The sequence below is a fragment of the Sebastes fasciatus genome, chromosome 5 (genome assembly GCF_043250625.1).
Source record: "Sebastes fasciatus isolate fSebFas1 chromosome 5, fSebFas1.pri, whole genome shotgun sequence".
Lineage (NCBI taxonomy): Eukaryota > Metazoa > Chordata > Actinopteri > Perciformes > Sebastidae > Sebastes > Sebastes fasciatus.
In genome coordinates, this window is record NC_133799.1 from 21,717,047 (window position 1) to 21,743,766 (window position 26,720).

The window sequence follows — 26,720 nt, forward strand, 5'->3', positions numbered from 1 at the left end:
GAGTACCGTCTCCCGTCGATATGTGTCTCCCCCTACCTAAACCTGGACCAGCCCTTATCCCCGGAGCCACATAGCTCCTCTCCAGTGGCTCCCTGTGGATTTATAAACATGGAAATGAATAACTGTTTTTTGTTTACATTTTTATTTTTATTTATCATTGTTGTAGGTCTAATGTACGACGGTACGACGGAGGATTAGGGCCACATTGAGGTAAAAAAATAAATCTGAGATTTCGAGAATAAAGTCATAAGTTTAAGAGAAAAAAGTCATAGTATTATGAGAATGAAGTTAATATTATAAAGTAGTAATTTTACATGTTATATTCTTTTTTTCTCGTAAGGTTATGACTTTATTCTCGTAATATTACGACTTTTTTTTGTAAAGTTATGACTTTATCCTCGAAATATTACAACTTTTTTTCTCATATTACGACTTTATTTCTCGTAAATTTCTGACTTTATTCTCATAATATTACGACTTTTTTTCTCGTTAACTTCTGACTTTATTCTCATAATATTACAATTTTATTTCTCGTAAACTTTTGACTTTTTTCTCATAATATTATGACTTTATTCCCGTAAACTTCTGACTTTATTCTCATAATATTACGACTTTTTTTCTCGTTAACTTCTGACTTTATTCTCATAATATTACAACTTTATTTCTCGTAAACTTTTGACTTTTTTCTCATAATATTACGACTTTATTCCCGTAAACTTCTGACTTTATTCTCATAATATTACAACTGTTTTCTCGCAGTATTATGACTTTATTCTCGTAATATTACGCCTTTTTTCTCGTAAAGTTACGACTTTTTTTCTCGTAATATTGTGACTTTTTCTCGTAAAGTTATGACTTTTTTCTCGTAACATTATGACTTTATTCTGTAAATCTCAGATGTTTTTTCCCTCAATGTGGCCCTAATACTCCATAGTACATTGTCTCTTTGGCCCTCACTGCATTAGACTTATATACTATACACTGAGACTATAAACTGTGTTACCTTCATCCCAATGCTCAAATGTTTTGCGGCTCCAGACAGATTTTTTTAATATTATTTTGCCTAAATGTCTCTTTTGATAGTAAAGGTTACTGACCCCTGCCTTAGCCTAACTACAGAGAGAAACATTATCGACCGTTGAACAGACTTCAACACAACACCTGCTAATTAACATAACTCACCAACTTCGCGGAGCTTTCACACGACGTATTCTGTTGAGTAGCTCCTCCTCAGCACACAGCTATGAACTCGCAACAAAAGCGAGTCTTACTTTACATCTTTGCAATGTAAACTAACTGTTTTATCGATATTTAAGTTATATTTATTTTACCGTTTACCTACAGCTCGTCTCTCCTCAACGGCATTCTGCGTCCAACGGGCTCGTACGCGTGACCCTCACATGCAGCCTGTGCGTGACGCAGGTGTCATCTGATTGGCTAATCCTCTAATTCAAATTAGCTTTATTGGCAAGAAAGCTAAATAACATATTGTTTAATAATTTAATAATTACGTTTTACACTTCAAAACAAAATAGATACTTACAATTTAATAATAATAAATAATAATAATAATAATAATAAATGTATTTATATAGCACTTCTCAAAACCGATGTAACAAAGTGCTTCACAAGACAATAAAAGCAGATAAATAAAGTAAAAAATATGGTAACTGCTAATAAATACACTTTCAATTTATGCAACTGTGTTTCTCTTTTGCCAATAAGTTGGCAATGCTAAAACTGCTAAAATGGCGAGGGTTGTAGTATTTTGCGATATCAGCAGTGTTTTAGAGTTCACGCAAAGCTGTTTTTTGACCATTGAAATGGTTATATAATGTAATTAATTAATAAATAATTTTAAAAAGAATTAATAAGAATAATAAATCATAATGCAGGTCATCTTGTGTGAAACAAATGTATTTGTTGTAGCCTACATTGATAGCCTAACTGTTTACTATGTCGCTTCCCTTTCCCAACTCATGCTAGACCTACAAGCCTATTCTCTTAACAAATCTGTGTGTGCTGGCTCTCAAAGACAGTTAACCTCTGAAATCTGAAAGTGTTTAATGAAATCCTTTAGTTTGTTTTGTTAGTTATCAATATTAAAATTAACTCTGGGTTTGGTACTTCTTGTATTTATGCAGTTTTTTTTCTGGGTGTTGGAATTTTCTTTGATGACTTTTCACACAAAAAAACTAAGCAGTTAATTATATTTATATATGCTAGTTAATATAGGGCAATGCAGATATTCATTTGAGACAGCCACTATTATTATATCTTTTTTTTTTTTTTTTTTTTAATTTCTTTATTGTAGAAATCAATTGTAATGTGTGACAATATGACAAAACATACTGAGATACGGATACCAAAACAGGCATGACTCATACATTCACCATTGTATCAGGGCAATTAGGGTAATTTTAAGAAAATCACATTTCTTTACCCATTGATATGTCGATATGTCCATATATACTGTGTATATATATATATATATATATATATATATATATCCCTTAGCTACAGGGTGTGACGTTTACTGCAGGAGCTCAATATCAATACCCTACTTCAACATTGGCATTGGGCTTAAATCCTGTACTGCAGAACCGTCAAATATGAATGCAATTCCAAGGAGACTTGGGTTAGTTTAAACCACCACGTCGCTCTTTTCATTCCGCCTCTTTGCTCCCTTTTCTCCATCTCCTTGCCCCAGAGGAGCCAAACTGCCCCAGTGTTATGAAAAAGTGTGAACTTGCTCTCAATGTGGCATTTCCTTGGCCAGAAAGTGTGAAGGTAGCAGAAACCAAGCCAGTCTTGGCACCGGTCTTGCCTACTCCCTCACACATCATTTGCACTCTTTGGAAAATGCTATCACTGTGGGTAGATTACTTGCTTACTTCATTTACTGCCATGTGGGGCTCGGGGGGGAAGTGATAGCTTTTCAGAGGGGTCGGAAGCTGAAACACACATCATCAGCACTGATACAATGTGATTATGACCTGAATCATTGCCAGCCAGGGAGGCAGGAGGCTCAGTGGCGCAGATTGACCGTGAGGGGGGTAATCAGTCTGGTCTCGGAGAAGCTTTTAACTCATATAATCACTCCCTCACCTTTGAAAAAAAGACCCTCGATCTGTCCACACACTCAAACAATCATGCCAATGTTCAGGGAGAAGGAGGACAGATTGCGGGAGGACAGACAGAGAGGTATAATAAAGAAGAGCTGGAGCATGGAGTTGGCAGGGACTTTCCAAAATGCTCTCACTCATTGTTCTGACAACAATATTTTCTCTGCCCAGGCCTAATGGGCTTGTAATGAGCACTGTAATATAAGCAGTAGCCTAGCGTAACCTGTAAACCTTAATTAAGTCAGACAGCCACCTTAAAGGGAGCCAGCGCCTGTGCTCAGTCACCATCTCATGATCCTGAAGCTGACTACACTCTTCCATCACTCCTTCATCAATCACTCCATCCTTTCATCTCTGCTACATCCAGCTCCAAATCCTCCTCCATTTCTCCTTTCACTACCCCTCCCATCATCCCTTCACCTTGAGCAATGGCTGGGGGAGGAGGATGAACGTCACAGAGCGCTGAGGAGCATCGATGTCCATCATGAGGGCAAGAAATAGTCCCCCGGACCCTCCCTCGTATCCTCTCTGACCCCTGAGTAGGAGACCTCAGCCATTGATTTGTTGCTACTCGCTCACATAGACTCCACTCGCCTCCGAGCAGCAGTCAAACAGATCCATAGGCAGCACATCCCGAAGGACTGCCTGTGTGCGTGTGTGTGAAAATGTGCATTTACAGATCATATACACAGTGTTAAGGCGTGGCGTTCATTGCCTAATGAGTGTGACAAATGCAATGAATTCGGTGCGAGAGGCTCTGTGTATGTTCCAGGATCATTACTGGGGCAAAGAAGCCATCACAGCAATGAAGAGAGATAGACTTTGACTCCTTCGCACTCACAATCTATTGTGTGGCTCTCGGAGGTTAAATAGTTCTCTCAGGGCACGAGTGGTTCTTCATATATAATCCAACTGTAGAGTATTTCTCTTAAAAGCTGACACAGGGCGTAGGCGTATACGGCATTAGGACGGCTGAAAACAGTAATACAGTTAGTTCCTGAGATAATGCTGTTTGGCGGTGCAGTTTCGAGAGGTGACGTGATAAATTGCAACTGGCCGCCCATTCCCAAGTTGGCCAGAACTCTTTCAATATGTGGTTCTCTACAACACTTAGGATACGGCATTTGGCATCCTCTGCCGTACTGTAGTCTTTAAAGTAAGCCTTGGCTTTTGTAGACTATCTGAGTACTTCATCCCTCTTCTGCTATTAAAGCCAGGGCCAGATCTATAAATACATCTAGTGGCCTGCATCCCTGATGAGCGAGCTAATTGACACCGTTAATGGATGGAGTTTCACAGAGCTGTAAATAATGTGTAGGTTCACACTTACTGCCTCCTGCCGCGGTACTTCTGGGAGGGCAACAAGAGTTTACCTGCCAAGTCTCGTCTCTCCGGCCCGTCGTCCCTGCCTCCCTCCCCCAGCCAAGTCTGCCACGGCCACGGGATTTACACAGAAATCAATATAAGTTTCTCTGAGCCCCCCCCCAGTCAAAGTCAGAAAACTGCATTTCCTCCTTTTCATGTACTATAAAAACCTCTTGGAAAAACAAACAAGACCAGGCAAAAGGAAATAATAAAATCACTTTGACTTGGCTCACATCCAATGCTTGCTGCTCCATATAGTACAAACACAGTGCTTCCACTGATGCAAAGTCTTCATTTAATGTACCCCGATTGACATATTTGATGCGGTATTCCTAACGATGCTTGTCCTCTTTTGAAAGGTGAAAGGCATTTAAACCTTTGAGATGGATCAATTGATCATCGCAAAGCCACAATCACAGATGACTGGCAGCTGCAAACTGACTGCGGACTAAGAGACGGATCAGGTTTTCAGTCACTTTGATTTTACAAATTGAAAGAAACCTTTAAAGACAGCGCTTCAAAGGCCCAGAGGTTGCTCCGATGGAGTGATTGAAAGAGGAATGAGGAAGAAAGACATGTGAGGAGGAGAAAAAAAAACACTACCCAGCTAATACCACACACACACAAATTCTTCTTTGTTATGCTGCAGACCACCTTGAGATGAAACATTACTTGCACATGTCCTTATAAACAAACTTGTAATTAATTCTCTGCTTCTTATAGTTGTTCTTTCCATTCAATACATGTACCGAATGGAGCACAGCATGCTGAATCCAAAACATGTATTTCTGTTCAAAATGTATCATAAAGGGAGATTATTCAAGTATTTGATACTCTTATCAACATGGGAGTATGAGAATATGCTTGTTTTATGCAAATGTATGTATATATTTATTATTGGAAATCTATTAACAATACAAAACAATGGCAAATATTGTCCAGTAACCCTCACAGGTACTGCATTTAGCATTAAAAAATATGCTCAAATCATAACATGGCAAACTGCAGCCCAACAGACAACAACAGCTGTCAGTGTGTCAGTGTGCTAACTTGATGACTTGCCCCAAACTGCATGTGATTATCATAAAGTGGGCATGTCTGTAAAGGGGAGACTTGTGGGTACCCATAGAACCCATTTACATTCACATATCTTGAGGTCAGAGGTCAAGGGACCCCTTTGAAAATGGCCATGCTAGTTATTTAGCATCCTGCGCCCGTATCTTCACTCTATCTTTAAAACTGAGCCCACTACAACCTCCGAAAGATCGATATTGCAAATTGCGTTAATGCATTAAAGAAATTAGTCTTTCTTTCTTTCTTTCTTTCTTTCTTTCTTTCTTTCTTTCTTTCTTTCCTTATCTCTTGTCACCACTGAGCTGGAGAAAAGTAATAATTGACACTAATTGTCTGACTAACAAGCAAGCACCAGGGTGTTAATTGCATTGACGTATATAGTAACCACATCCGGCCCAGAGGATTCCAGAAATATACTGTTCTGCTAATGACCAAACTTTCTATCTATCTGTCTATCTTCCTATCTATCTATCTATCTATCTATAGAATGGCAAAGAAAAAGCTGTGAAGTGAGCCCAAAGAGACGAAACAGATATGAGAGCCCATCAGCCATTAATTAATTGGAGTAGTCTTTTTTAATTAAGCCAGATCTACCGTTGAATAGTGAACCACAGAACGGGTGCCACGTTGGAACTCACATAAAGTCTCCATACACTGCTCATTCAACCGCATTGTAACATTTGATCATCAAAACGGAAACACAAATTCCATCTTTCATCTGCACTATTTGGCACACAAGTTGCTTGTATCGCACAAAAAAAAAAAAAATGTGGATGCGATACATCTCCAGTACAAAGCCCCTGACCAGTTTGTGTCTCTGGCGATAAAGCACAGAGACTGTTAGCTACAGCGTCGCTGCTTCAGCGGGAAAGATAGATGGAAGGAGTGGGGGGAGAGATGGCTGCGTGATGGAAGGGATGTGTGAGGAGAGAGAGAAAGGAGGGGGGGAAGACGCTGGAAATGATGGGGACATGGCCTTGCAGTTGCCCACAGATGCTCCCCCTGTCTCTCCCTCATTCTCTCCCTCCTTTTGAGCACAGTATGGGAGAGCAGTCTTTTGGGGGAGGCTGGCAGGCAATCAGTGATGTCATGCCAGCAGTGCAGCGATGGCAGCTTAACCTATTTTCGGAAATACCACAGAATTTCTATTTATAACCGTGCTGAGCAGCATGTATCTTCACACATCCCTCACGGACCTGAGCATTCACAGACATTTTCCAATCTCAAATGTGTCTTCATCACAAATTGGGGATTGCTTACAGATTTTTTCTCAATCGCTTTTTTTCTCAAATCACCCTTAACATTTTCAAAACAGTATAAGTGCATTTCTCGAAGCAATTTGTACAAACAGCACCGCACAAAAGCCTCTGACTTGCTCAAAATCCTTAGTTGATCTCAATGATCATGTCATCAGAATGATTAGTCCTTGTGTCATGGTTTTTCAAGCAAGACTAAAGTTAAAATGCTTAGCCATGTTGTCAATACAACAGTATTTGTATAGTATACCATGGCTGAGGTTTTGATGACAATGATTTGAATGAAAATGACAAGGCTGCCCTTTTTTGTATGCCTTATATGAATTTCAACAGATACTGTATGTGGGAGATAGATTGGACAGGATTCACGTTTACTGTTTGTACTGTAATTTCTTGACAAACCATGTCAGTGCGATACAGAAAAGAGAAAGACAAGACTGTTTTACAGCACCACATAGCACAACGCCTGTCTATATATGTTTGCCAATTGAAGGATCATGAGACGCACCTCTGAGCGAACCGGCTGATCATCGGTCGATCTAACGCTTCACACATTCCCCCGTCGTTAGTGAAAGTCAAGATTCACCTGACAATAATTCATCAATTCAGGACACATTTACACAAAAACGTCTAATAGAATCTTATAGAAAACACGCTTGGCAGATTATGACAACTGGTTCAACCATTTTGCATGTGATGACTTGTAATGAACTGATGCCTTGATGTTTTGCAGGGTACTCAAATCCCAGTTCAAAACTCACCTGTTCAAACTGGCCTATTCACTGTTATATCCATCATTCTGTGTCCTGCCCTCAACATTGTTAGTCTTGTCTCTTGTTATGTTTGCTCTGCTGGTGTTTTCATCATGTTTGGCTGTTTTTATCTGTTTGAGTATTTATTTTTTGTATTGTAAGGTGTCCTTGGGTGTCCTGAAAGGCGCCACCAAATAAAATGTATTATTATTATTATTTACTATTCAACAGAGAACCAATATAATACATTTGGATTGATAATGTAGGAAATAGCAGACAATTGTACATAATCATTTGCATGGATGTGCCAAAGCATTTGCAAAAAAAAAAAAGAATGAGAAACTGCTTTTATGATGTGCACAACAGACTAGATGACAACAAGTAGTTTTGAAAATTTCAATTCTGATCTGAGAAATGTACCAAAGCGACTGTTAAGAACTGTAATATCTGTAGGAAAATAGATCTCGATGCTGATAGTGCTGTTTACCATGTCATAATTACCAGTTAGGGATGCAAATTTTAGCATCTTTTAGTCTGTTATTACAGCTAATATAAGCAATTTTTAATATTTATATAACAATAATAATAATATTAATAATGTAATAAAACTTTTTATATAGCACTTTTCAAAACAAGATAATAAAAGCAGATAAATAAAGTAAAAAATAAAGTAACTGTTAAAACAGAACATCACAGAACATATTAATAATAATAAAGTAGTAAAATGGTAGAACAAGGTGAAAAAAACAAGTATATATTTACATAAACGTGTATAAATATACACATACATACACAAACAGGTGTATACATACATAAATACACATACACACATGCTCTTTACACATGCTAAAACACACATAAGCACATACAAATGCATATACATATACAGACATAACATTGGGACCTTATAAGAATCCTAAAAAAAAGATTTTTGAAAGATTTTTTAAAAGTGGATTCAGATTTAGATGATTGAATCTCTACAGCTACGGATAATAATAGCCATAAAATAGTAAATCTCTAACCTCTAAGACCAGAGGTAGAGGTCTGAGCATTTGAAGTAGCAGCAGCAGTAATATTGGAATTAGTATTACTATTGTTACTAGAGGGATTTTCTCATGTCAACAGCTTTCAAGTGATTATTTTATACATCTGCCAAACTTGGCCTGTGCTCCTCCTCCTCCTCCTCCTCCACCACCCCGCCCTCCGGTGTCCACGCGGCTCTCAACCTGACAGAGGGATCCTCCACGTCCCAAGCTGAGCCATCACTCTACTCTCCCACCGCCTTGGGATAAAAGCAGCTATTTGTTTCTGCATCTCTGACAAACACTTCATCTTTTCCCCCTCCACTTATCCATCTGTCCGTTCATCCATTGTTCTGCGCCCATGTGTCTGTCTGTCATTTGCCTCGTGGGCCCCTGCTGCATACATGTGCCATCCCTTCCCTGTCCAATTCGGTCGGGTGACAGAGCTAAGTCATATCCGCGCGGCTTTGTGTTCGCGTGCACTCCCAGGCAGATACATGTACGACATTTATGCATTGTTCATTCACACCGGCATCAAGGGCTCAACTATTTGGCAATCAGAGAGATGTGACAGCTTGACTAATCTGTGATTGTTTTTTGGCCAAAACATGGGGGTTAGCGAGCCCTCCAAGGGCACGGTACTATAAGGCAAGACAAATAACTTATTATTTTCCAGGCTTGTACAAGGCTTTATCGCATGAGTTCTCCTGAACCATTCCAAAATGGAGAGGGATTATCACAAAACATTGCATTAAAATCTCCTCTCTCCCCTCCCCCTTGTTATTTCATTTTCCATCTAAAATGAATCTGTGCCCAGCCAGGCTCAAACACAACATTAAAGAGCTCATGCTATTCTAACAGAAACCGCCAACTCCCTCCTCCCTCCTTTTCCCCCCCCTCTGTTCCTTTATAACCCCCCCTCATAAGAGCACACTCTGCTCTGTAGGCAATGGCACTCTCTGCTAAGCTACCCATACAAAATAGATAGGCTTCTATCCCTCTATTTAGACTAAGGAAATAGCTGTGACCTTTGCATGAACAAGGAGGCGGTACGCCTCTGCCGACTACCTTTAGAAGAGGACTGTGACCTACAACGCACCAAAAATAATTCAACCCAAAATCCTCACTTTGAAAATTTGAAAAGGCAGACATAAAAGGCAGAATGAAGTTTCCTAACAATTTTAATTAATTCAAATTGACCTCTTTTCTTGTTGTATCAAAATTTTCAATCATATTTGTTAGAATAAAAGTATAATAGAAAGCATCATTAGTTCTTTTATAAATACTTTTGAAACACATTTACGACGTTATTCAACACGTTCTCATCCCAACTGGTCACATACTGACACCTTGGTGTCATTTTCTAACGCACTGGGTAACCAGCTCGTTCTTATTCCCAGGGCGTCAAATACCAACGCTTTGTCACGGCCGTTGGTGTTCGATAAAGGATGCACCCTGTAGCGCCATTATGCAACGCACCAGGCTTTCCATTAACTACAATGTGAACTCCTCCGCGGCAACAGTAAATGCACAGGGAAAGTGCTGTGGCGATGTAGTTTAAAAAGCAAAAGAGACACACAGGGCGGGCAGGAGGGGAGGTGGATGGGTCCAACAAACACAGGGCTTTCATCCAGGAGACTGCTGTTCGTGTCCCATGTGTTAAGTTTCATTTTTACTTTACAATCAGCTGTTCGTTCATGTCCCGCGTTCACAACGTCAAGTCACATTTTCACTGTAAAAACATAGTCGTTTTAAGCCCAACCATGTTCTTTTTCCAAAACCTAATTAAGTGGTTTTGTTGCCTAAACCTAAGCAAGAGTTTTTGTTTAATTCACAACATTAAGCATGTGTTTACTGTGACTGAAAAGTGACGCCGAGAGGTCTGACAAAGTGTCAGTATGTGATGGGAACATGTCGGGGTAGACACGGTCGCAGTACGCACGTGGGTAACGTTGTGAATTCAAACAAAACCACTTAGTTAGGTTTAGGAAAAAATATCATGGTTTGGCTTACAATTACTAATTTTGTAAAGTGAAAGTGAAACTTAATGTTGTGAAGAAACAAAGACAAACAACACTTTGTTGGTTTCACACGGGACACAAACAGCGGTCTCCTGGATGAAAGCCCTGTGTTTGCTGGACCCATCCACCACCCCTTCCACCCGCTCTTTAAACTACGTCACCACACTCCCCGACCACTTTCTCTGAGTGTTTAATATTGACGCGGATGAGTTTACATTGTAGTTACTTGAAAGACCGGTGTGTCTCATACGGACGCTAAAGGGTGCCTTGTGCGTTGGTATCACACACGTAGGGGCGTCACAAAGCGTTGGTATTTGACGCCCTGAGAATGAGAACGGGCTGGGTGATTATTATAGCACAGCAACATTCATATCATAAAAACATTTGATGAACAAGCTCCGAGAAATGCAAGCAAATGCCAAGACAGAATAGCAAATGGATTTACTTTCAAGTGATCTCTAACCCTCAACACCCATGTCATTACAATCACGCCTCCAAACATGACACTGTCCACAATCTAAAACAAACCACAGCAGAGCTTAATTTAGTCCATTTAATGAAATACAGATGTAGTGTATAGTTTCATAAACCAGTGTCTTAGTGATGAAAGTGCTCCATATTTTCCCTTAGACTTCACAGTATATCTTCCCATATCTGTCCCTGCTCCAGGCACCTATTAAGAGCAAACATATTCCAGAAAGGTCATGGAATAACGGCACTTCCAACATACTGAAAGCAAAATGTACTGCTAGCCATAATGAATGTTGCATCGGCGCAGGAAATCAATCCATTTGAAAGGCTCTCTCGGGCAGGGATTAAGGGGAAAGAAGCGGAGACAGAATAAAAAGCCAGGTGAGTCCGGTGCGCGGACACTAACCTCCAGCGGAGCGCGGCCTTGTCGGCATCTGAGATTGGCAATCTCCTTGGAAAACCAACAGAAAAGAGGAGAACAGAGAGAGAGAGAGAGAGAGAGAGAGAGAGATGGAGGCAGCGCTCCTCATCCTGAAGTCAAGGCCCATAAGCGCCTGTCAGTAGCAGTTGAGCTGCTGCATCTTTTATGAGGAAAGCCCTGTTGCTTATTACAATATTTACAGACGTTTAAAGATTGCGAAGCGAGTGTTGTTACTGCATTAGCTTACCCTCGGTGGCCTTCGCTCACTAGCCCTGACAGAAGATTTTATTCTAGATTTGTTAAATCGAATCACTGCACACAACTGTAAGGAGAGAGGGACTTGTTTTTCCTGTGTTTCACATATGGAATAAATTCCTTCCTAAATCCTCTATGAAAGTGTTTAATGACATTAGCAACCATACAACAGTCAAAAACCTATATTCTGGTGTCTGTTAAATCAGTAATATCATCACAGAGTGTTGTGTACCGTCCATGTCACTTCTACAGCTCTGTTTATAGTCTGTAAGTGAATTTATCCCATCTGTTCCCCCAGGGGGGATGCTGTCCTACAGCAGTGCCGTGATCTTTGACGCTTTCCATAAGGCACACACAATATGGAGACGTGTAGATGCACTTTCACTTCCATCATGTCAAAGAGGAGAGAGAGGCTTCAACAAACCAGTTCCATCAAGGCTACTGCCTTTCAGCCATCATTTCATATAGGAAAACTGCAGTCTCATATTACAGTAATACCAAATCATTTTTGGTTTTGATGCATATGCTATATTCCAGCTATTCCTGTTTCCTTCATTTTCTCTTTTTTTATTGGGAGGGCAACCCACAGAGGAACGCTATCCATCAGCCTAGCTCAGAGGGAGGAAAAAAAAAAACACAAACTTGAATAAATATTTCATTAGATTATTCTGTGATTTAATGCGCTTCTGCTTGGCTGGGGTCTACGGCAATATCTTTGGTCCATTTATAAATGCATTAACACAATGACACCCGACTCTAGCTGGATATTGATAGCCGAGCTGAGGGATTGTTTTGTCTGTCTGTCTGTCTGCTGCGCTGAATCACACCTGCGGGACAAAAAAAATCATCTTTTCTTCCTTCTCTTTCTCTCTCGTTTGAGCTCGTGTTACTTAACCGCACGAGGGAAATTAGTCAACCAATCTCAAAGGATAAAATCTGTCCAGACAATTCAACAGAAATCTACACTGAAACCGATTCAGCATGCTGCTTTTCATGTGTGCATCCACTTTTTTGCAAAGCAGAATTGTCAATTTGAACATAAACAAGACTACAAATTAAAGCCTCGGTTCATATGCATGTGCATAAGCGTGCAGGTGTGTGTTCTGCATATGCTATTATAAGTGGAAGCTAATTAGAGTCAAAGGGAGAAGTTTTCACAGTCTGTGATAAATTCAACATCAGGAAATCCTCCACCTATTAATACCAATTGGGCGACAATAATTGGCAGGCCATCGACAGCGCGGGCAGAATTAATCATTTGAAGAGGCAGACTAGACTGAATTTTTAATTGGCAGAGGCAGCCACTGTTTAGGGAGGCAACCAGCTGATCACCCAAGAGACTGTTGCTTCAGACAATGCACATTTGCTAATCCTCTTGAGTCAAGTTATTATGGCCATGCATTATTATCACGCTTTACAAACTAATTCCATGTTTTCCCTCATGGATTACCAAGGGGGAAAAATAGTTGCATAAGAAAAGAGGAAATAATAAACACACAAAGCACAATGTGGATGACACAGAAGTCGAAATGACAGAATAAGAGCAGTGACGACAAATGCACAACACTCAGCATGATGAAAATAATGTGTGTGTGTGTGTGTGTGTGTTTATCCCTCATGTCCATCAATGTGTTTGTCAGTCTGAATGTGCCTGTTCCAGTGTTTCCATCAGGATCCATACTCATAATCCTTTTTTCTGCTTAATAACATGATTAACTATTAAATAACCTCATCAGAGATCACTGACACATTATAGGGTTTATTGTTCATTGTGTGACCCGGAGTCATTACATTATAAGCCATTTAATTTGACTGAACAGCACTTATTTAAAATTAATTTGTTGTTTTTAAGTTATTGATTAAAAGTTTTTAAAAAAATCACTTTGAGGCGAACATTTATGATTAAGTTTTTATAATACTTTACTAAAATCAGACAGATTACCCAATCAAGCTAACATTTGAGATTTTTCTTTGGTTGTTTGTTAAATGGTGACAAAACTCGTGATTGACATAAAATAGATATAAAAGTTCACAGGATTGTTTTTCTACTTATAAAAAGGCGCTTTCACTTTGTTCCACAGCTCTTCAGAATTTGAGTTTTGCTTTTCAAACTTGAGAAAAAGATCATTTCACTGACTACAAACAGAACAACTCATTTACAAACTTCATAAAAATATTTTTTTTTGAGTTGTTTAACTTCAACACTAGAGCATAAATGATGCAACGTAGTATATGTATAATAGTAAAAATTGATGATAGCTATTATGATAATACGAAGAAAACAAATCTAGTTGAGCAAATATATTTATGCTAAGCTACTACTAATAATAAACTTCTGAATTTATTCCATAGCTGTATCTGTGATCTATCAAAGCTCTATTTTTTCCGTCTAAATTGTCTTCCCCTGACACCACGATCGGGTGACAATCACTTAAGAGCTAAATACTGCAATCATTATGCAACACAGGGCAATGACATTTTAGTATATGTATGCACACACACGCAAACACGCACCGATGAATGCCAAATGAGTGCTACACTGAAAAAATAAATGTCTTCCCTGCTTCTACACACTAACAACTGTAGAGTCAGGAGAGCGCCATGTGGCTTCATGAAATATGTGGCTAATATCAGCTATGATGGCACAATCTAATGGTTCAGTAGGAAACCTTCATAACATGTTCTGACCCAAATATGATCACAGATTTTGCAGACTAGAGCAGATCATTGCAACATGAGCATGCACATAAAAAATAAAAATCTATATATTTAGATACATTTCTTTTCATTTTCTTGGTTTATGTTACTTTAATATCACTTATCATATTTATAGTTATTTGTTTGTTGCAATACTGTGTTTTCTAATCACTCCCATAATGTCGATCACATTAATGAATACGAACAAATATCAGTCTATTTTTGGTACGGCCTCAACACAAGGGCTCTGTGACACGTTGTGGACAACCTTTGTAACGGTAACAAATTTCATATCTTTTGATGGTGATTCTATATGTCATAGAAGATGTCGTTTGCAATGTTTGCAAATGGCATTTGCATTACTGTCACAGATTGTCATTTGTCTTTTCTAAATGTCAATGCAATAAAAGGCTTATCTCCTTTACTAACATCCCTCACATATCAACATCTGCTCTGCTGGAGAGGAGGGCAAGATGGGGAATCCAAAGAGGGGAGAATTGAATTTAGAAAGAGGTTGTTTTTACCAATATTCTGTGACAAAATTATGGTCTTGAGATGTTTTTGGTCTGTGACATCTATGGGGCAGTTTTAGAATTAGCTGTATATACTCTATATACTCGACTCAAAGTTAACATGTTGATGCAAATTTGTTTTAACGGCACTAATTTCTTTAACGGAACTTGCAATTTTCAGGTTGTAGTTGCTCAGTTTGAAAGCTAGAGTGAAGATACTGGCATGGCCATTTTCAAAGGGGTCCCTTGACCTCTGACCTCAAGATATGTGAATGAAAATGGGTTCAATGGGTACCCACGAGTCTCCCCTTTACAGACATGCCTACTTTATGATAATCACATGCAGTTTGGGGCAAGTCATAGTCAAGTCAGCACACTGACACACTGACAGCTGTTGGTGCCTGTTGGGCTGCAGTTTGCCATGTTGTGATTTGAGAATATTTTTTATGCTAAATGCAGTACCTGTGAGGGTTTCTGGACAATATTTGTCATTATTTTGTGTTGTTAACTGATTTCCAATAATAAATATATACATAAATTTGCATAAAGCAAGCATATTTACCCACTCCCATGTTGATAAGAGTATTAAATACTTGACTAATCTTCCTTTAAGGTGAACAGATAAAAAATGGGCGATTCATTTTATGATTAACTACGGACAATTACTTCTCTATACATACTACATTTCTGTTTACACCTCTGTATATACAGTATATATAGTATATACAGTATATTTATTACGTCTCATCACGCATATACATGCTACAACCTGGTTACATTCAGCTTATCTATTTGGAATAATGCTATATTAACTTGCACTATTTTATGTCTTTGATTCTCATTTTCCTTTTACTTGTGTGATTTTCCTTTTTTATACATTTATTTTTTTAAATATACATTTGAGCATTGTTGAAGGGTATCTGAGACCCAAGATTTTGCTGTAATTGTTGTGCATATGACAAATAAACAAGCTTGAAACTTGAGAGACACAGAGATGGAACCACAAATTAAATAATTATATAAATAAATAAAGCGTGTCACAACTCTTGTTCGGACAGCGTTGGTTTTTCTCTCCTTGAATCATGAATTTGGTGTTATATATGTTAAAAAATTATGATTAGGAAGGAAATAATAATTATGATACTGCTGGTCATTATTATTATTATGGGAGCGTAAATGTCAATGTGATCAACCAATAAACAGCTCTACAGTTCTCAAGAGGTTTCGGTTCTTGTCCAAACTGGCTGAGTGCAAACACAAAACGTAATCAACAAAGTTGGTTGAAAGTGGTGATGATGATGGTGATGGTGATGATGATGATGATGGTGATGCCGATGATGATGATGATGATGACGTCTACACTGCGTGGATCCACTGTGAGGAGGGGGACCACATAGGTATTGTGAAATGTTTTTTCCCACCCAGGCAGTGATCTAACACATCTTTGATAACCAACTTCATTATGGAAGGTGGAAGTTGCCCCTCTGTGTGTGTGTGTGTGCACTGTAAACAATTGCTGTTAATTTACAGCAGGATTTCAACAGTATTAACCTGTTATTGCTAAAAACAGTGCTTTACTGTTAATACAAAAGAAAACCTGTTAAATTACGCTCATAGGCCGTTTTTTATCTGAACTATAATGCATTCTTAAAAAAACATCACTTTACTGCTGATCAACTGTCTAAAGTATCATCAGTAACCATTTTTTTAATTCTGGGACCTGATCTGCACATGTGAGGCTTGTACATTGTACATGATTGTAAAATCAGTGAATTAGCTCTGTTCTTCACTCACATGTTGTTATGGTTTGCATTCTGTGCTTGTAGCCAGCTATAGACAGACATTTTTGGGGAAAGTGTCAACAAGTCTATTATAGCCTTTGTCCTAACAAGTGCCTTTAATTGTATTTAGTGTGACTATTCCTATGTCTGTAACCTGCTAAATCTATTCATCTAGGCAAAAATAATGTTTATTAAAATGTATGTAAAAAATACAACCTAAATAGTGAATTAAAACAAATCAGTAAGATAATGTAAAAGAAAGGTGCTATATAATGTATCTTTAAACAGTAAATTAACTGTAAAATACTGTGAAGTTAATTAAAAAAAACTGTATTTTTCATTAATTTTACAGTAACATAAAAGCAACCCTGCTGCCAGTTCTTTACTGTTATTTTACTGGGAAATTCTTAACAGTGTATGTGTAGTACAGTAGAGAGTATTACAGTCTTCCATCTGAGCACAAGCTCTCTCTCTCTCTCTCTCTCTCTCTCTCGTCCGTCATCTTGCGACAGCTCTTGCGCCCTTTGGAGACATTTGGTGGTGTGTATATTGAACTGATTTGGATGTGTCTGTTGGGGTTCACACATCTCCCCATTCGCACATGGGGAGATGTTAAAGGAAAGCGTATATGGGGATGAATAAATGATGCCGCCCCTTCTGCAAAAAAACCCTGGACTGACTGACTGGCTGGCAGAGGAAGAAGAAAGCTCTTTAAAAATGCATCCTCTCCTTTCCAAGCGCCTCTGCTCCACTTAAAGAGCGCGTTAAGAAAATAGCAATAAAACGCACAGAACATGGCACACACTTTGTCACCAAATCATTCATGATCCTGCAAAGCAAACGCGACTCATATCTCCAAAATCTCCCCATTCTGCTTGCAATCAGAATAATCAAAATGCTCTAAAATATTATGCATTTGATTTATGTCGTGGAGTCTGAAATTCTAATGTATGTTTAAATGCTGCTGTCTTGGCCAGGTCTCTCTGGCAAAAGAGATTCTTAATCTCAATGAGTATTAAATAAAGGTTAAATAAAAAAAATAAATAAAAAAATATTAAGAACTTTACAAGAAAAGCAATCATAATTAGGGACAAAATAACATGAATGTTTAAATGAAAATATGTAAGCAATGATGCACATTGTTTAGAATAGTAGACTGGATTAAACCTGATTAAATGTAAAAAAAAAAAAAAAAAAGAAGAAAAAAAAAAAAAAAGTGACAAATATTTATGCATTTTCTACTATTACAACACAAATGATGGCAAAAAGGTGCATGAATTATACAGGTTTACATGTGGCCTTGCAGCCATTTGAGTGGCGACACGTTACCTTTGTGCATGCCGGTGTATCGGTCCTTGAGAACTGTCAGTTCGTGGATTTTCCCAAACTGTTCAAACAGAGGTTTCAGGTCTTTCTCCTCCAAGTTGCGCGGTATCTGCCCGATAAACAGCTTAATGGCATCTTGGTCTTTCATGTTGCCGCTCTCCGGATGAATTGAAATGGGTTCTGACCCGTTCATGGGTTTCGGAGATGTGATCTGAGGGTACTGGTGCTGATGTGGGATCAGTAGTAGTGGTGGAGGTTGGGTCGGTGGTGGTTGGGTCGGTGGTGCCTCCGGTCCGGTGAAAACCAGGCTGGAGTAGTGATGGAGCTGCTGATGGAGCTGCTGCTGCTGAGGATGCTGCTGCTGCCTTCTTGTTTCAGTCTGAGTGAATCTGGCCATTCTGAGCTGGGAGCAGAGTGGATAATAATGACAACACACACACTCACACTCACACATACACACACACTGTGAGAGAGCAAGCACTCAGCTGGAAACCAGGCTGACTTTCTATCCGACACACAACACACACACACAGTAGAAGGCAGGAAGGCAGAGGGGGGTGAAAGCTGAGGAAGAAGCGACCAGGAGCGATATTAGACGCTCTGGAGCGACACCCAGCGGTGGATAGGGAATACTTCACCTCAGGAAATGTGGGTTCTGACCAGATTTTGATAACATGACTGAGCATGTTTGGAAAAAATATGATGGAAACTACCAAAAAAAAAGGAAATGCATCTACAACAAAGACTGGGTGAAGCCGGTGTAAGGTGATTCTCAAAGAGTTCTTGCAAAATGTTCCATCCTATAGGGTGACCAGATCCCAACAAACCAAATGTGGGACAAAGAGCATGTTTGTGTGGGACAATGTGGGACAATGTGGGACAATGTGGGACACGTTACCAAAGGCCGAGAGGTAGTCTACAGCAGGGCTTCTCAACCTTTCAGATAGGGAGTACTTCACCTCAGGAAATGTGGACTCTGACCAGCTTTTTATAACATGACTGAGCATGTTTGTAAAAAAATATGATAGAAATTACCTCAAAGCAAAGGAAATGCATCTACAACAAAGACTGTTAAACTACTTATTAAGGTGATTCTCAAAGAGTTCTTGCAAAATTAGTTATTTTCCAACCTATAAGGTGACCAGATCACAACAAACCAAATGTGGGACAAAGAGTATGTTTGTGTGGGACAATGTGGGACACGTTACCAAGGCCGAGAGGTATAGTCTACAGCAGGGCTTCTCAACCTTTTTGTAACTTGAGGCCCACTTCTGATTGTTAAAATAATTTCCGAAGACCACCTTCCCAAATAAATGACAATCTGGGCTATAAATATGTGTTATCATGCCACTGTCAGGTGTAATGACCCACATAAATATTCAGTTTACCCTCACCCATCACTGCCTGCCATTATGAATCCAAACTATTCAGGGTCATATTTCCTCACCACACGCTTTGGAGTTTTTACTGGTGCAGAGTTGTCTCCAACATCACTTTTCGTTTAAAAAAAAAAAGCTCAATTTTGTGTCGCTGCATCCGAGACACATATGTCTGTAAAGGGGAGACTCGTGGGTCCCCATATAACCCATTTTCATTCACATATCTTGAGGTCAGAGATCAAGGGACCCCTTTGAAAATGGCCATGACAGTTTTTCCTCGCCAAAATTTAGCGTAACTTTGAAGTGTTACTTATCCTCCTTCCCGAAAAGCTAGCATGGCATGGTTGGGACCAATGTATTCTTTAGGTTTTTTTAGATTCATATCATTCCAGTATCCTTCCTCTAGCTTTAAAACCCACCAGCTACGACCTCTGAAAAACAGAATAGCGGCTGTCGGATTTTGAAGAGGTTAATCTAACCATTTGGCAGTATCTCTGCCGCCCACTAGGTGGCGCTCTGAGGCCCACCAGTGGGCCCTGGCCCAGTGGATGAGAATAGCTGGTCTACAGTAATATAATATATAATATAATGTCTATCTAACTTAATTAATAAACCTTTCTATTCTGCGCCTTATCTTGTAACATCTCTCCGCTTAGATTGGCACATCTCTTTTTGACGTTTCTTGTGAGACTCACATGAACTGTGTCGCTTCATGTCGTATTCTCCCCCGTGTGAAATTGAAAAATAACTAGCAAATTTCACAAAAAAAATCTCTGAGAATTTCCTTCCACTGGCTTATAAATACTTATAAGTAGTTTCACAGTCTTTGTTGTAGCTGCTCTTCCTTTTCTTTGTGGTAGTTTCCATCATGTTTTGCTTAAATCTGCATTACTTGTGACTTTGCGGTGACTCGCAAATTTTCCCCGTTGGGCATAGGGTAGCAAAGACGGTGAAATGTTAAACTGCACTTGACCCACGTGTGCGCAGTTTGACACCAAACACAGACTCGTGATGACAGCCTTCCCTGCTTTCTTCACAGCCATTGGATAAAAGCCAGATTTTTTTTAAAAAGCGTCTGTCCTGCAGCGGTTTTGACTTTTGAGAACTAGAGCTAATGAAAATGTGGGACATCGTCTCAATATGTGGGACATGGGACAAGGGATGAAAATGCTGTGCAGTCCCCTCGTAAAGTGGGACACCTGGTCACCCTAGACTGAGCATGTTTGAAAAACACTTTCCATCTAATCAGTGGTGGAAGAGGACCTACGTAGGGTGACCAGGTGTCCCACTTTATGAGGGACTGCCCAGCATTTTATCCCTTTTCCCAATCCCACATATTGATCGGCCCCTAGTTTTCAAAAGTCAAACCACCGCAGGACAGACGCTTTTCTAAAATATGGCTTTTATGCAGTGGCTGTGAAGAAAGCAGGGAAGACTGTCATCACGTGGGTCAAGTGCAGGTTAACCTGTCGTTGATACGCTACAGCCAACGGGGAAAAGTCACAAGCTATGCAGATTTAGGCAGAATATGATGGACACTACCAAAAAGAAAAGGAAGAGCAGCTACAGCAAAGACTGTTAACCTCTTTTATCTGACGATTTATCTTTTTTCAAAAATTGTTTGTAAAAGACTTAGTGTATTTTGTCCAAACAATATTTGTTTGGCAACAATTTCAATATTTTAGTTACAAAATCACGCACAAGAAATTGTACGTAGTATGTAGTTAAGTAAAGTAAAATCTACAAAGTTAGGTTGGATAAAATTTTATAAAAACTTTGTAAATAAATGAAATAAAATAGTGGTAGCCATTTTTCTTTCCACACTAACTAGCAACTTGAACGCTGATGACAGAGATACCACGTGATACCAACGTCATCATACTATTGGCTCACAAGCCTTGTTAGAAGTGGTAACCAAACATTAGATATCTTCCACTGAGATAAACAAAACATTCATTTTGGAAGCGTCAACATTTTTTAAAATAAATTAATTGACAATCATAATAATTTTTTTCAGGAAAAGCCATACTTTTATTGGGCACCTTTCCACAAGCGCTGTAAATATACTGTATATATTTTTTTAAATATTCGTCTACATAAAAATGTTATCAATAAGACCTTTAAACACGGTATAAGTAAAAAGATACTACCAGAGGTGATCATGCATGTTGTACAGTAAGCGCTGCTAAGTAACAAGTGCACTATATTTCTAAGTGAATGCTATCTGCAATCTGTCATTAGATTGAGTCAAGGGAGCAGCAAACATTAACCACAATTAGCAGACTTACTGTAAGTACTTTTCAAATACCAAGCAGGCTAATCCCCCCAAGAGAGGCTTTATTTGCATCATTTGCCTCCTCTTTGCAGACACTGTCAATAGATCCAAATCCATCATTAATAATAAAATTATCATTTAACTGTTACTAACACCGACAGAAGTGATACAGGCAGTATAAATAGTTTGACTTGCAACTTAGCCACAAAGCACTCTTTAACTAAAACACATCCGCTGGGCAGATTTCTAATTGCAGCCTATTTAACAGTGGATTAAATAAAGTGATATATACTGTCTGTGACAGCAGGCTCAAGGCTGCGAGGTGAATCAATACGAGCTGCTGGCTGCTGCTCTTACTGTGGAGGGGGGGAGCAGCACCACAGGGGTCCCCTCACACAACTTTGACTTACGAATGGCTGCAGCACTGTGAGAGAGAATCGCCTTCAGCTGCTTCCGTTGCTCTGAATTCAGTGTTACACCTGTAAAGCAAGGAAAGGCTCACATCCACAGGGCCTCGGCATGGAGCAGGAACAGATTGTCAACAAAGTTCAGGACTGAGAAGTTTGGAGAAAAGACGTGGGCTTTCCAGAGTGGATGGTTGTTTGCACTGGGAGGGAAGTGGGGATAATTTCAGCTATTGAACTCGTGCTCATAATATTTCTTTCTGCAGAGCTCAATAAGAGGGAGCAGGCAGGGGTACACATTGACATCACCAGTCAATAAAACAGTGGGTGGTGGCTACACAGACATTTTTTTATTATTGTAAACTTGTTCTTGAATGTAATTCTTCAAAGCAGTAGGTCCCAGAGTGCTGTGCGAGATGCTGAAACTGCTGTTTGTTTTTTCGATTTTGAAAGTCGCAGTGTTACTTTTATGCTCTGCTCATCGTGTTATTATAAATGTATTGATTAAAAGAGGCAGGGTATTCGCTGGATGTGGCCGGCCATCTGAATGGGAGTTGGCAGGAACAGGAGTTAAAAGTGTTTGGCGGACGGCTCAGCGTGTTAGCCCTCTTACATGTGTAGCGAGGAAACTCACAGGGACGCAGATATTGAATAAGAGCACTGGGCTGTCATGGCTCTCCGGGCCTCTGAGGGAGATTGAGTGGCTATTTTTAGGGATGTGGTCAACACGGGGGGGGAGGGGTATTGAGAACTTCCACTTCGTGTTTTTTTTATTTTATTGACCAATGCCATTAGTGTTTCGCCAAGCTGAAGGCAGAGACAAGAAATCAATAAAGGTCACACTATTAGTGCGAACTAAAAAGTTACATACAATTTAACTGGCTGGTGTTTATTCTGCTGCTTGTTAACCAGTCTGGACCCTGAGAGGGAGGCAGCCTGGCTTGATCTGTTCAGCTTGGGAAGTCTGGGAAGGCCCAGAGGGAGATGGAGGCAGCTAAGGGAGTCATTTTGCATTCTGTGTGCACTTGTAGACGTACAGTCAAGACAGGCAGGAAGACACGCTCACACACACACACACACACACACACACTTCCTAATTACCCAAATTCAACATTATTCTCCACATCCAGTATATTGTGCAAACACAGGCACACACAGCATACAGTGGGTATGAGCACACACAATTTAACTCGCCATATGTCATCCAGTTAGGAGTTGGAAGTCAGCGACTGAGTGAGGGAACTTGACAAAACAATACGTGCAACACTCTGCTGTTAAGGGGAAGCGTCTTCTCTGCTTGGGCTGGCATGGCGGAGTTCTGAAAGTGTAGTTGAGGTTTAATAAGCGGTAAGAGTTGGAGGTGTCCCCTGGTGCCTAATTCACCATCGCACTCTGGTTATGCATTGCAAAGCATGCTCGTTCGACCGTAAGGTGTTGTTCAAGGAAATTAGGGTGCGATGTGATGATGGCGTATCACACTGGAGACAGTTTTATGGACCGCTGACTTAACAGGCTGATGAGATGTGATAAGAGCGGGCTGAACTGTGGAGTTATTGTACCGCACCTTTCTCCTCAGGCCCTACAGCAGGTCCCTGGTCTAAGAGTAGAGCTCTTTGGTATCGATCCAAGCTTTTCCACTAAAGAACACCAACATGTCTTTCCTCATGTTTTCCTTTTGCAACCATTAAGGGAACAGTGTTTAACATTTCAGGGGATCTATTTGCAGAAATGGAATATAATATTCATAACTATGTTTTCATTAGTGTATAATCCAGAGTCCGCCATGTTGCTCCGCCATGTTTCTACAGTACAGAACGGACAAACCAAACACTGGCTCTAGAGAGAGCCTTTAGCATTGTTACGTTACCTGAAGGCCACCGTAGATCTCCGACACGCTTGTGAAACTGCGGTAATGTGAGCCGCAGAGTGCAAAACCGTGGAACCGCCAGCCACCATCTTAACTTCCGTTGCTCCTAAAGTAGTGTTATTATGGTAACGACGCTTTGAGCGAGGCGAACTGCGTTACCACGGTTTTACACTCGGCGGCTCCCGTTACCTCAGTCTTAGAAAGGGAGGAGTGAGCAGAGGGGTTCTCAGTTGGTTGTTACTCGCCATGTCAAAAAGTAGTATACTTCAGTGTATTAGAAATGTAATTTAAGGTTACAAACGTTATTACAAGTATACTTTTACTTTTTGTGCTTAATGTAAAGTATATTTACCATGTATTTTTGAAAAGTGTACTTCAAAACAGATGTCATTAAGTTCAACTTCAATGTACTAAAAATAAATATACTAATTCTGCAATACTTACATGTAAAATGGTATTCCAGTGTACTTATACAAAACTGTACTTTATTGTGAATTGTACTTAAGTGTACTCTGGAAAAGTATATTAAATTGAAAATACTTATAGGGCTAATTTAGTGAACTTATAAATAGTATAATTATTTTCAAGTCCCTTATGATACACTATTAGTATGCTTTTTTAAAGTGCATTTTAATTTCACTTCATGTGTGTAAAAATATAGCGGGTAGTCAGTTTATTATCATACTAGAACTAACAAATAATAACAAAGATTAATCGATTATCTGAATTTTTGCCAATTTATTTTGACTAATTACTTTATTGACTGTCAGATGCCACCAAATCCTACATACTGTGCCTTTAAAGGAATATATATATACAGTATGTGTGATATACTGTATATGTATACATTCTCTTTTTGTGGAGTGTAAATAATCAACAGACAAATGTGAATTTAAAAGCAGATAAACTATTCAAGCATGTGAGCACCTCACATTTTAATTCCAGTTAGAACATGGATGTATTCATTAGGTGAGAAAGAGAAGATAACTGGCTCTTGTATTTGGGCTCTCTGTAACGTGCTGTCTTAATAATCATGTGCTCAGCTATGATTACTCTGACCTTGCTTCACTCTCTAGAGACTAAATAAAACCTTCTTTATGGAAATCTTAGACTTGAACTGCACCACAGGAATTTTAAAAGTGTAGCTTTCTTAGAATTAGAAAAATATAGCCTAAAACATTTAATAATATCTTACAGATTATAATGTTTGATCGTTTCTCAAATTACCAGTCATCCCAGCCTTCTTTAGATATTATTTGATTCTGGTTGATTTATGGCAGCTGGCTGATTACCAGTGGTGGAAAATACTTAAAGGGACTATTTGTAACTTTCAGAAATGCTTCTTAACAGCGACACCTGTGGCCGTGAAATCAACGAAAGTCAGCGTCGGGCTCGCGCTTGCTCGCTCTCAATATACCTGAACGAGCATCGCTCAAAACAGTGAGGTGACACACGTCAGCTAAAAGCACAATATCACTCTATATTTCAGCTGCTTGGCAGTAATGTTAGCTGACCAGACGAAGGTCTCTCCATGAACATGATTTAGCTCTGATCCTAGTGTTGGCTTTTCCTGCCTAAGTGCAGGCTGAAGCAGCGGGGCTCTGCAGCGTGTCTCCCTGCTCTCTCCGCCCGCAGCCGGAGAGAGCAGAGGAGACACCGGCACCCGGTCGGTAACGAGAGGGTAACGTAACTCTCTGAAGAGCTCCGTCACTTCACAAGACATGGGAAACCTCTGTTGGTCTGGAGGAACTGCAGCATTTACATTACATTACATTACATTACATTTACTCAAGTACTATACTATTTGAGGTAATAGTAAATTTACTTGAATAATGCCATTTCATGCTACTTTATACTGCTACATCACTAAATATTGCACTTTTTACTCCACTACATTTATTTGGTAACTTCAGTTACTTTGCAGATTCAGATTAATAATACAAAACATAATCAACAAATAAATGATGATGTGTTATTAGGACAACATAAGATTTTATTGAACTCCTCAGGGAAATTCACAAGCTACCCAGCAGTATATAAAATAATCACAATTAGCCCCACCTTTACTAGCTACATCATTAAAGTGATGCTTACACATCCGTGAGTCAATAATTATAATCCAATAATATAATATACATCATCCTGAAATGGGCCATTCTGCATAATGATGATAATAGAAAGTTATTCTGAATGCAGAGTAACAGAGAATATTTATACTCTGTGTTATTGCTACTTTTACTTAAGATCTGAGTACTTCCTCCACCGCTGCTGATTTGGCTCAAACTTCGACCCAAATCCAGGATGTGGTTTCTTCCTACTGAGCAGGATGTTCTCGGTCCACAGAGGGAAGGGAAGCAGACAAATCTCTCCTGCAGTAGTTGCTGGATTAGAGAAGGGCAGAAATGATTGGGAATAATGAGCCAATTTTGACATATTGAATATAATTTGTTATCATCCAAATTCAATCAGACGCTGCTGTGATTGTTGCAGTTTTGTTGTATGACAGTGAGAGAAATAGTCAGCCTGCAGCGCAATCTTTTCTTTCTTGTGCTAATCTAAGTTACTGCTGTGATCTGAGTTGCCTCTACAACTACCTCAATTTCAAGATTGTCTGAACTGCTGTTGTTTTGATATTAATACAATTATCTCCAAAAGAGACATCATCATATCAACAGACTACATTGTGTTCAAACTCCTGTGTCCCTTCCTGCATCCCT

The 26,720-nt window shown here is 39.4% G+C and overlaps 1 protein-coding gene across 17 annotated transcripts in view; it reads right to left on the reverse strand.

Annotated features, from left to right (window-relative positions):
* The window catches only part of celf5a (cugbp, Elav-like family member 5a), a 256,225-nt gene extending 237,631 nt beyond the window's left edge, over positions 1–18,594 (reverse strand). For 7 of the 17 annotated variants that reach the window (XM_074635726.1, XM_074635724.1, XM_074635723.1 and 4 more), the window contains exon 1: positions 18,082–18,593. In XM_074635726.1, the coding sequence (XP_074491827.1) occupies positions 18,082–18,532 (451 nt within the window). In that variant the 5' untranslated portion in view covers positions 18,533–18,593. Of the gene's footprint in view, positions 1–18,081 lie in introns of all 17 variants that reach the window. The other 10 variants (XM_074635727.1, XM_074635725.1, XM_074635713.1 and 7 more) reach the window with 3 other exon arrangements.
* Between the last annotated feature and the right edge of the window lie 8,126 nt (positions 18,595–26,720).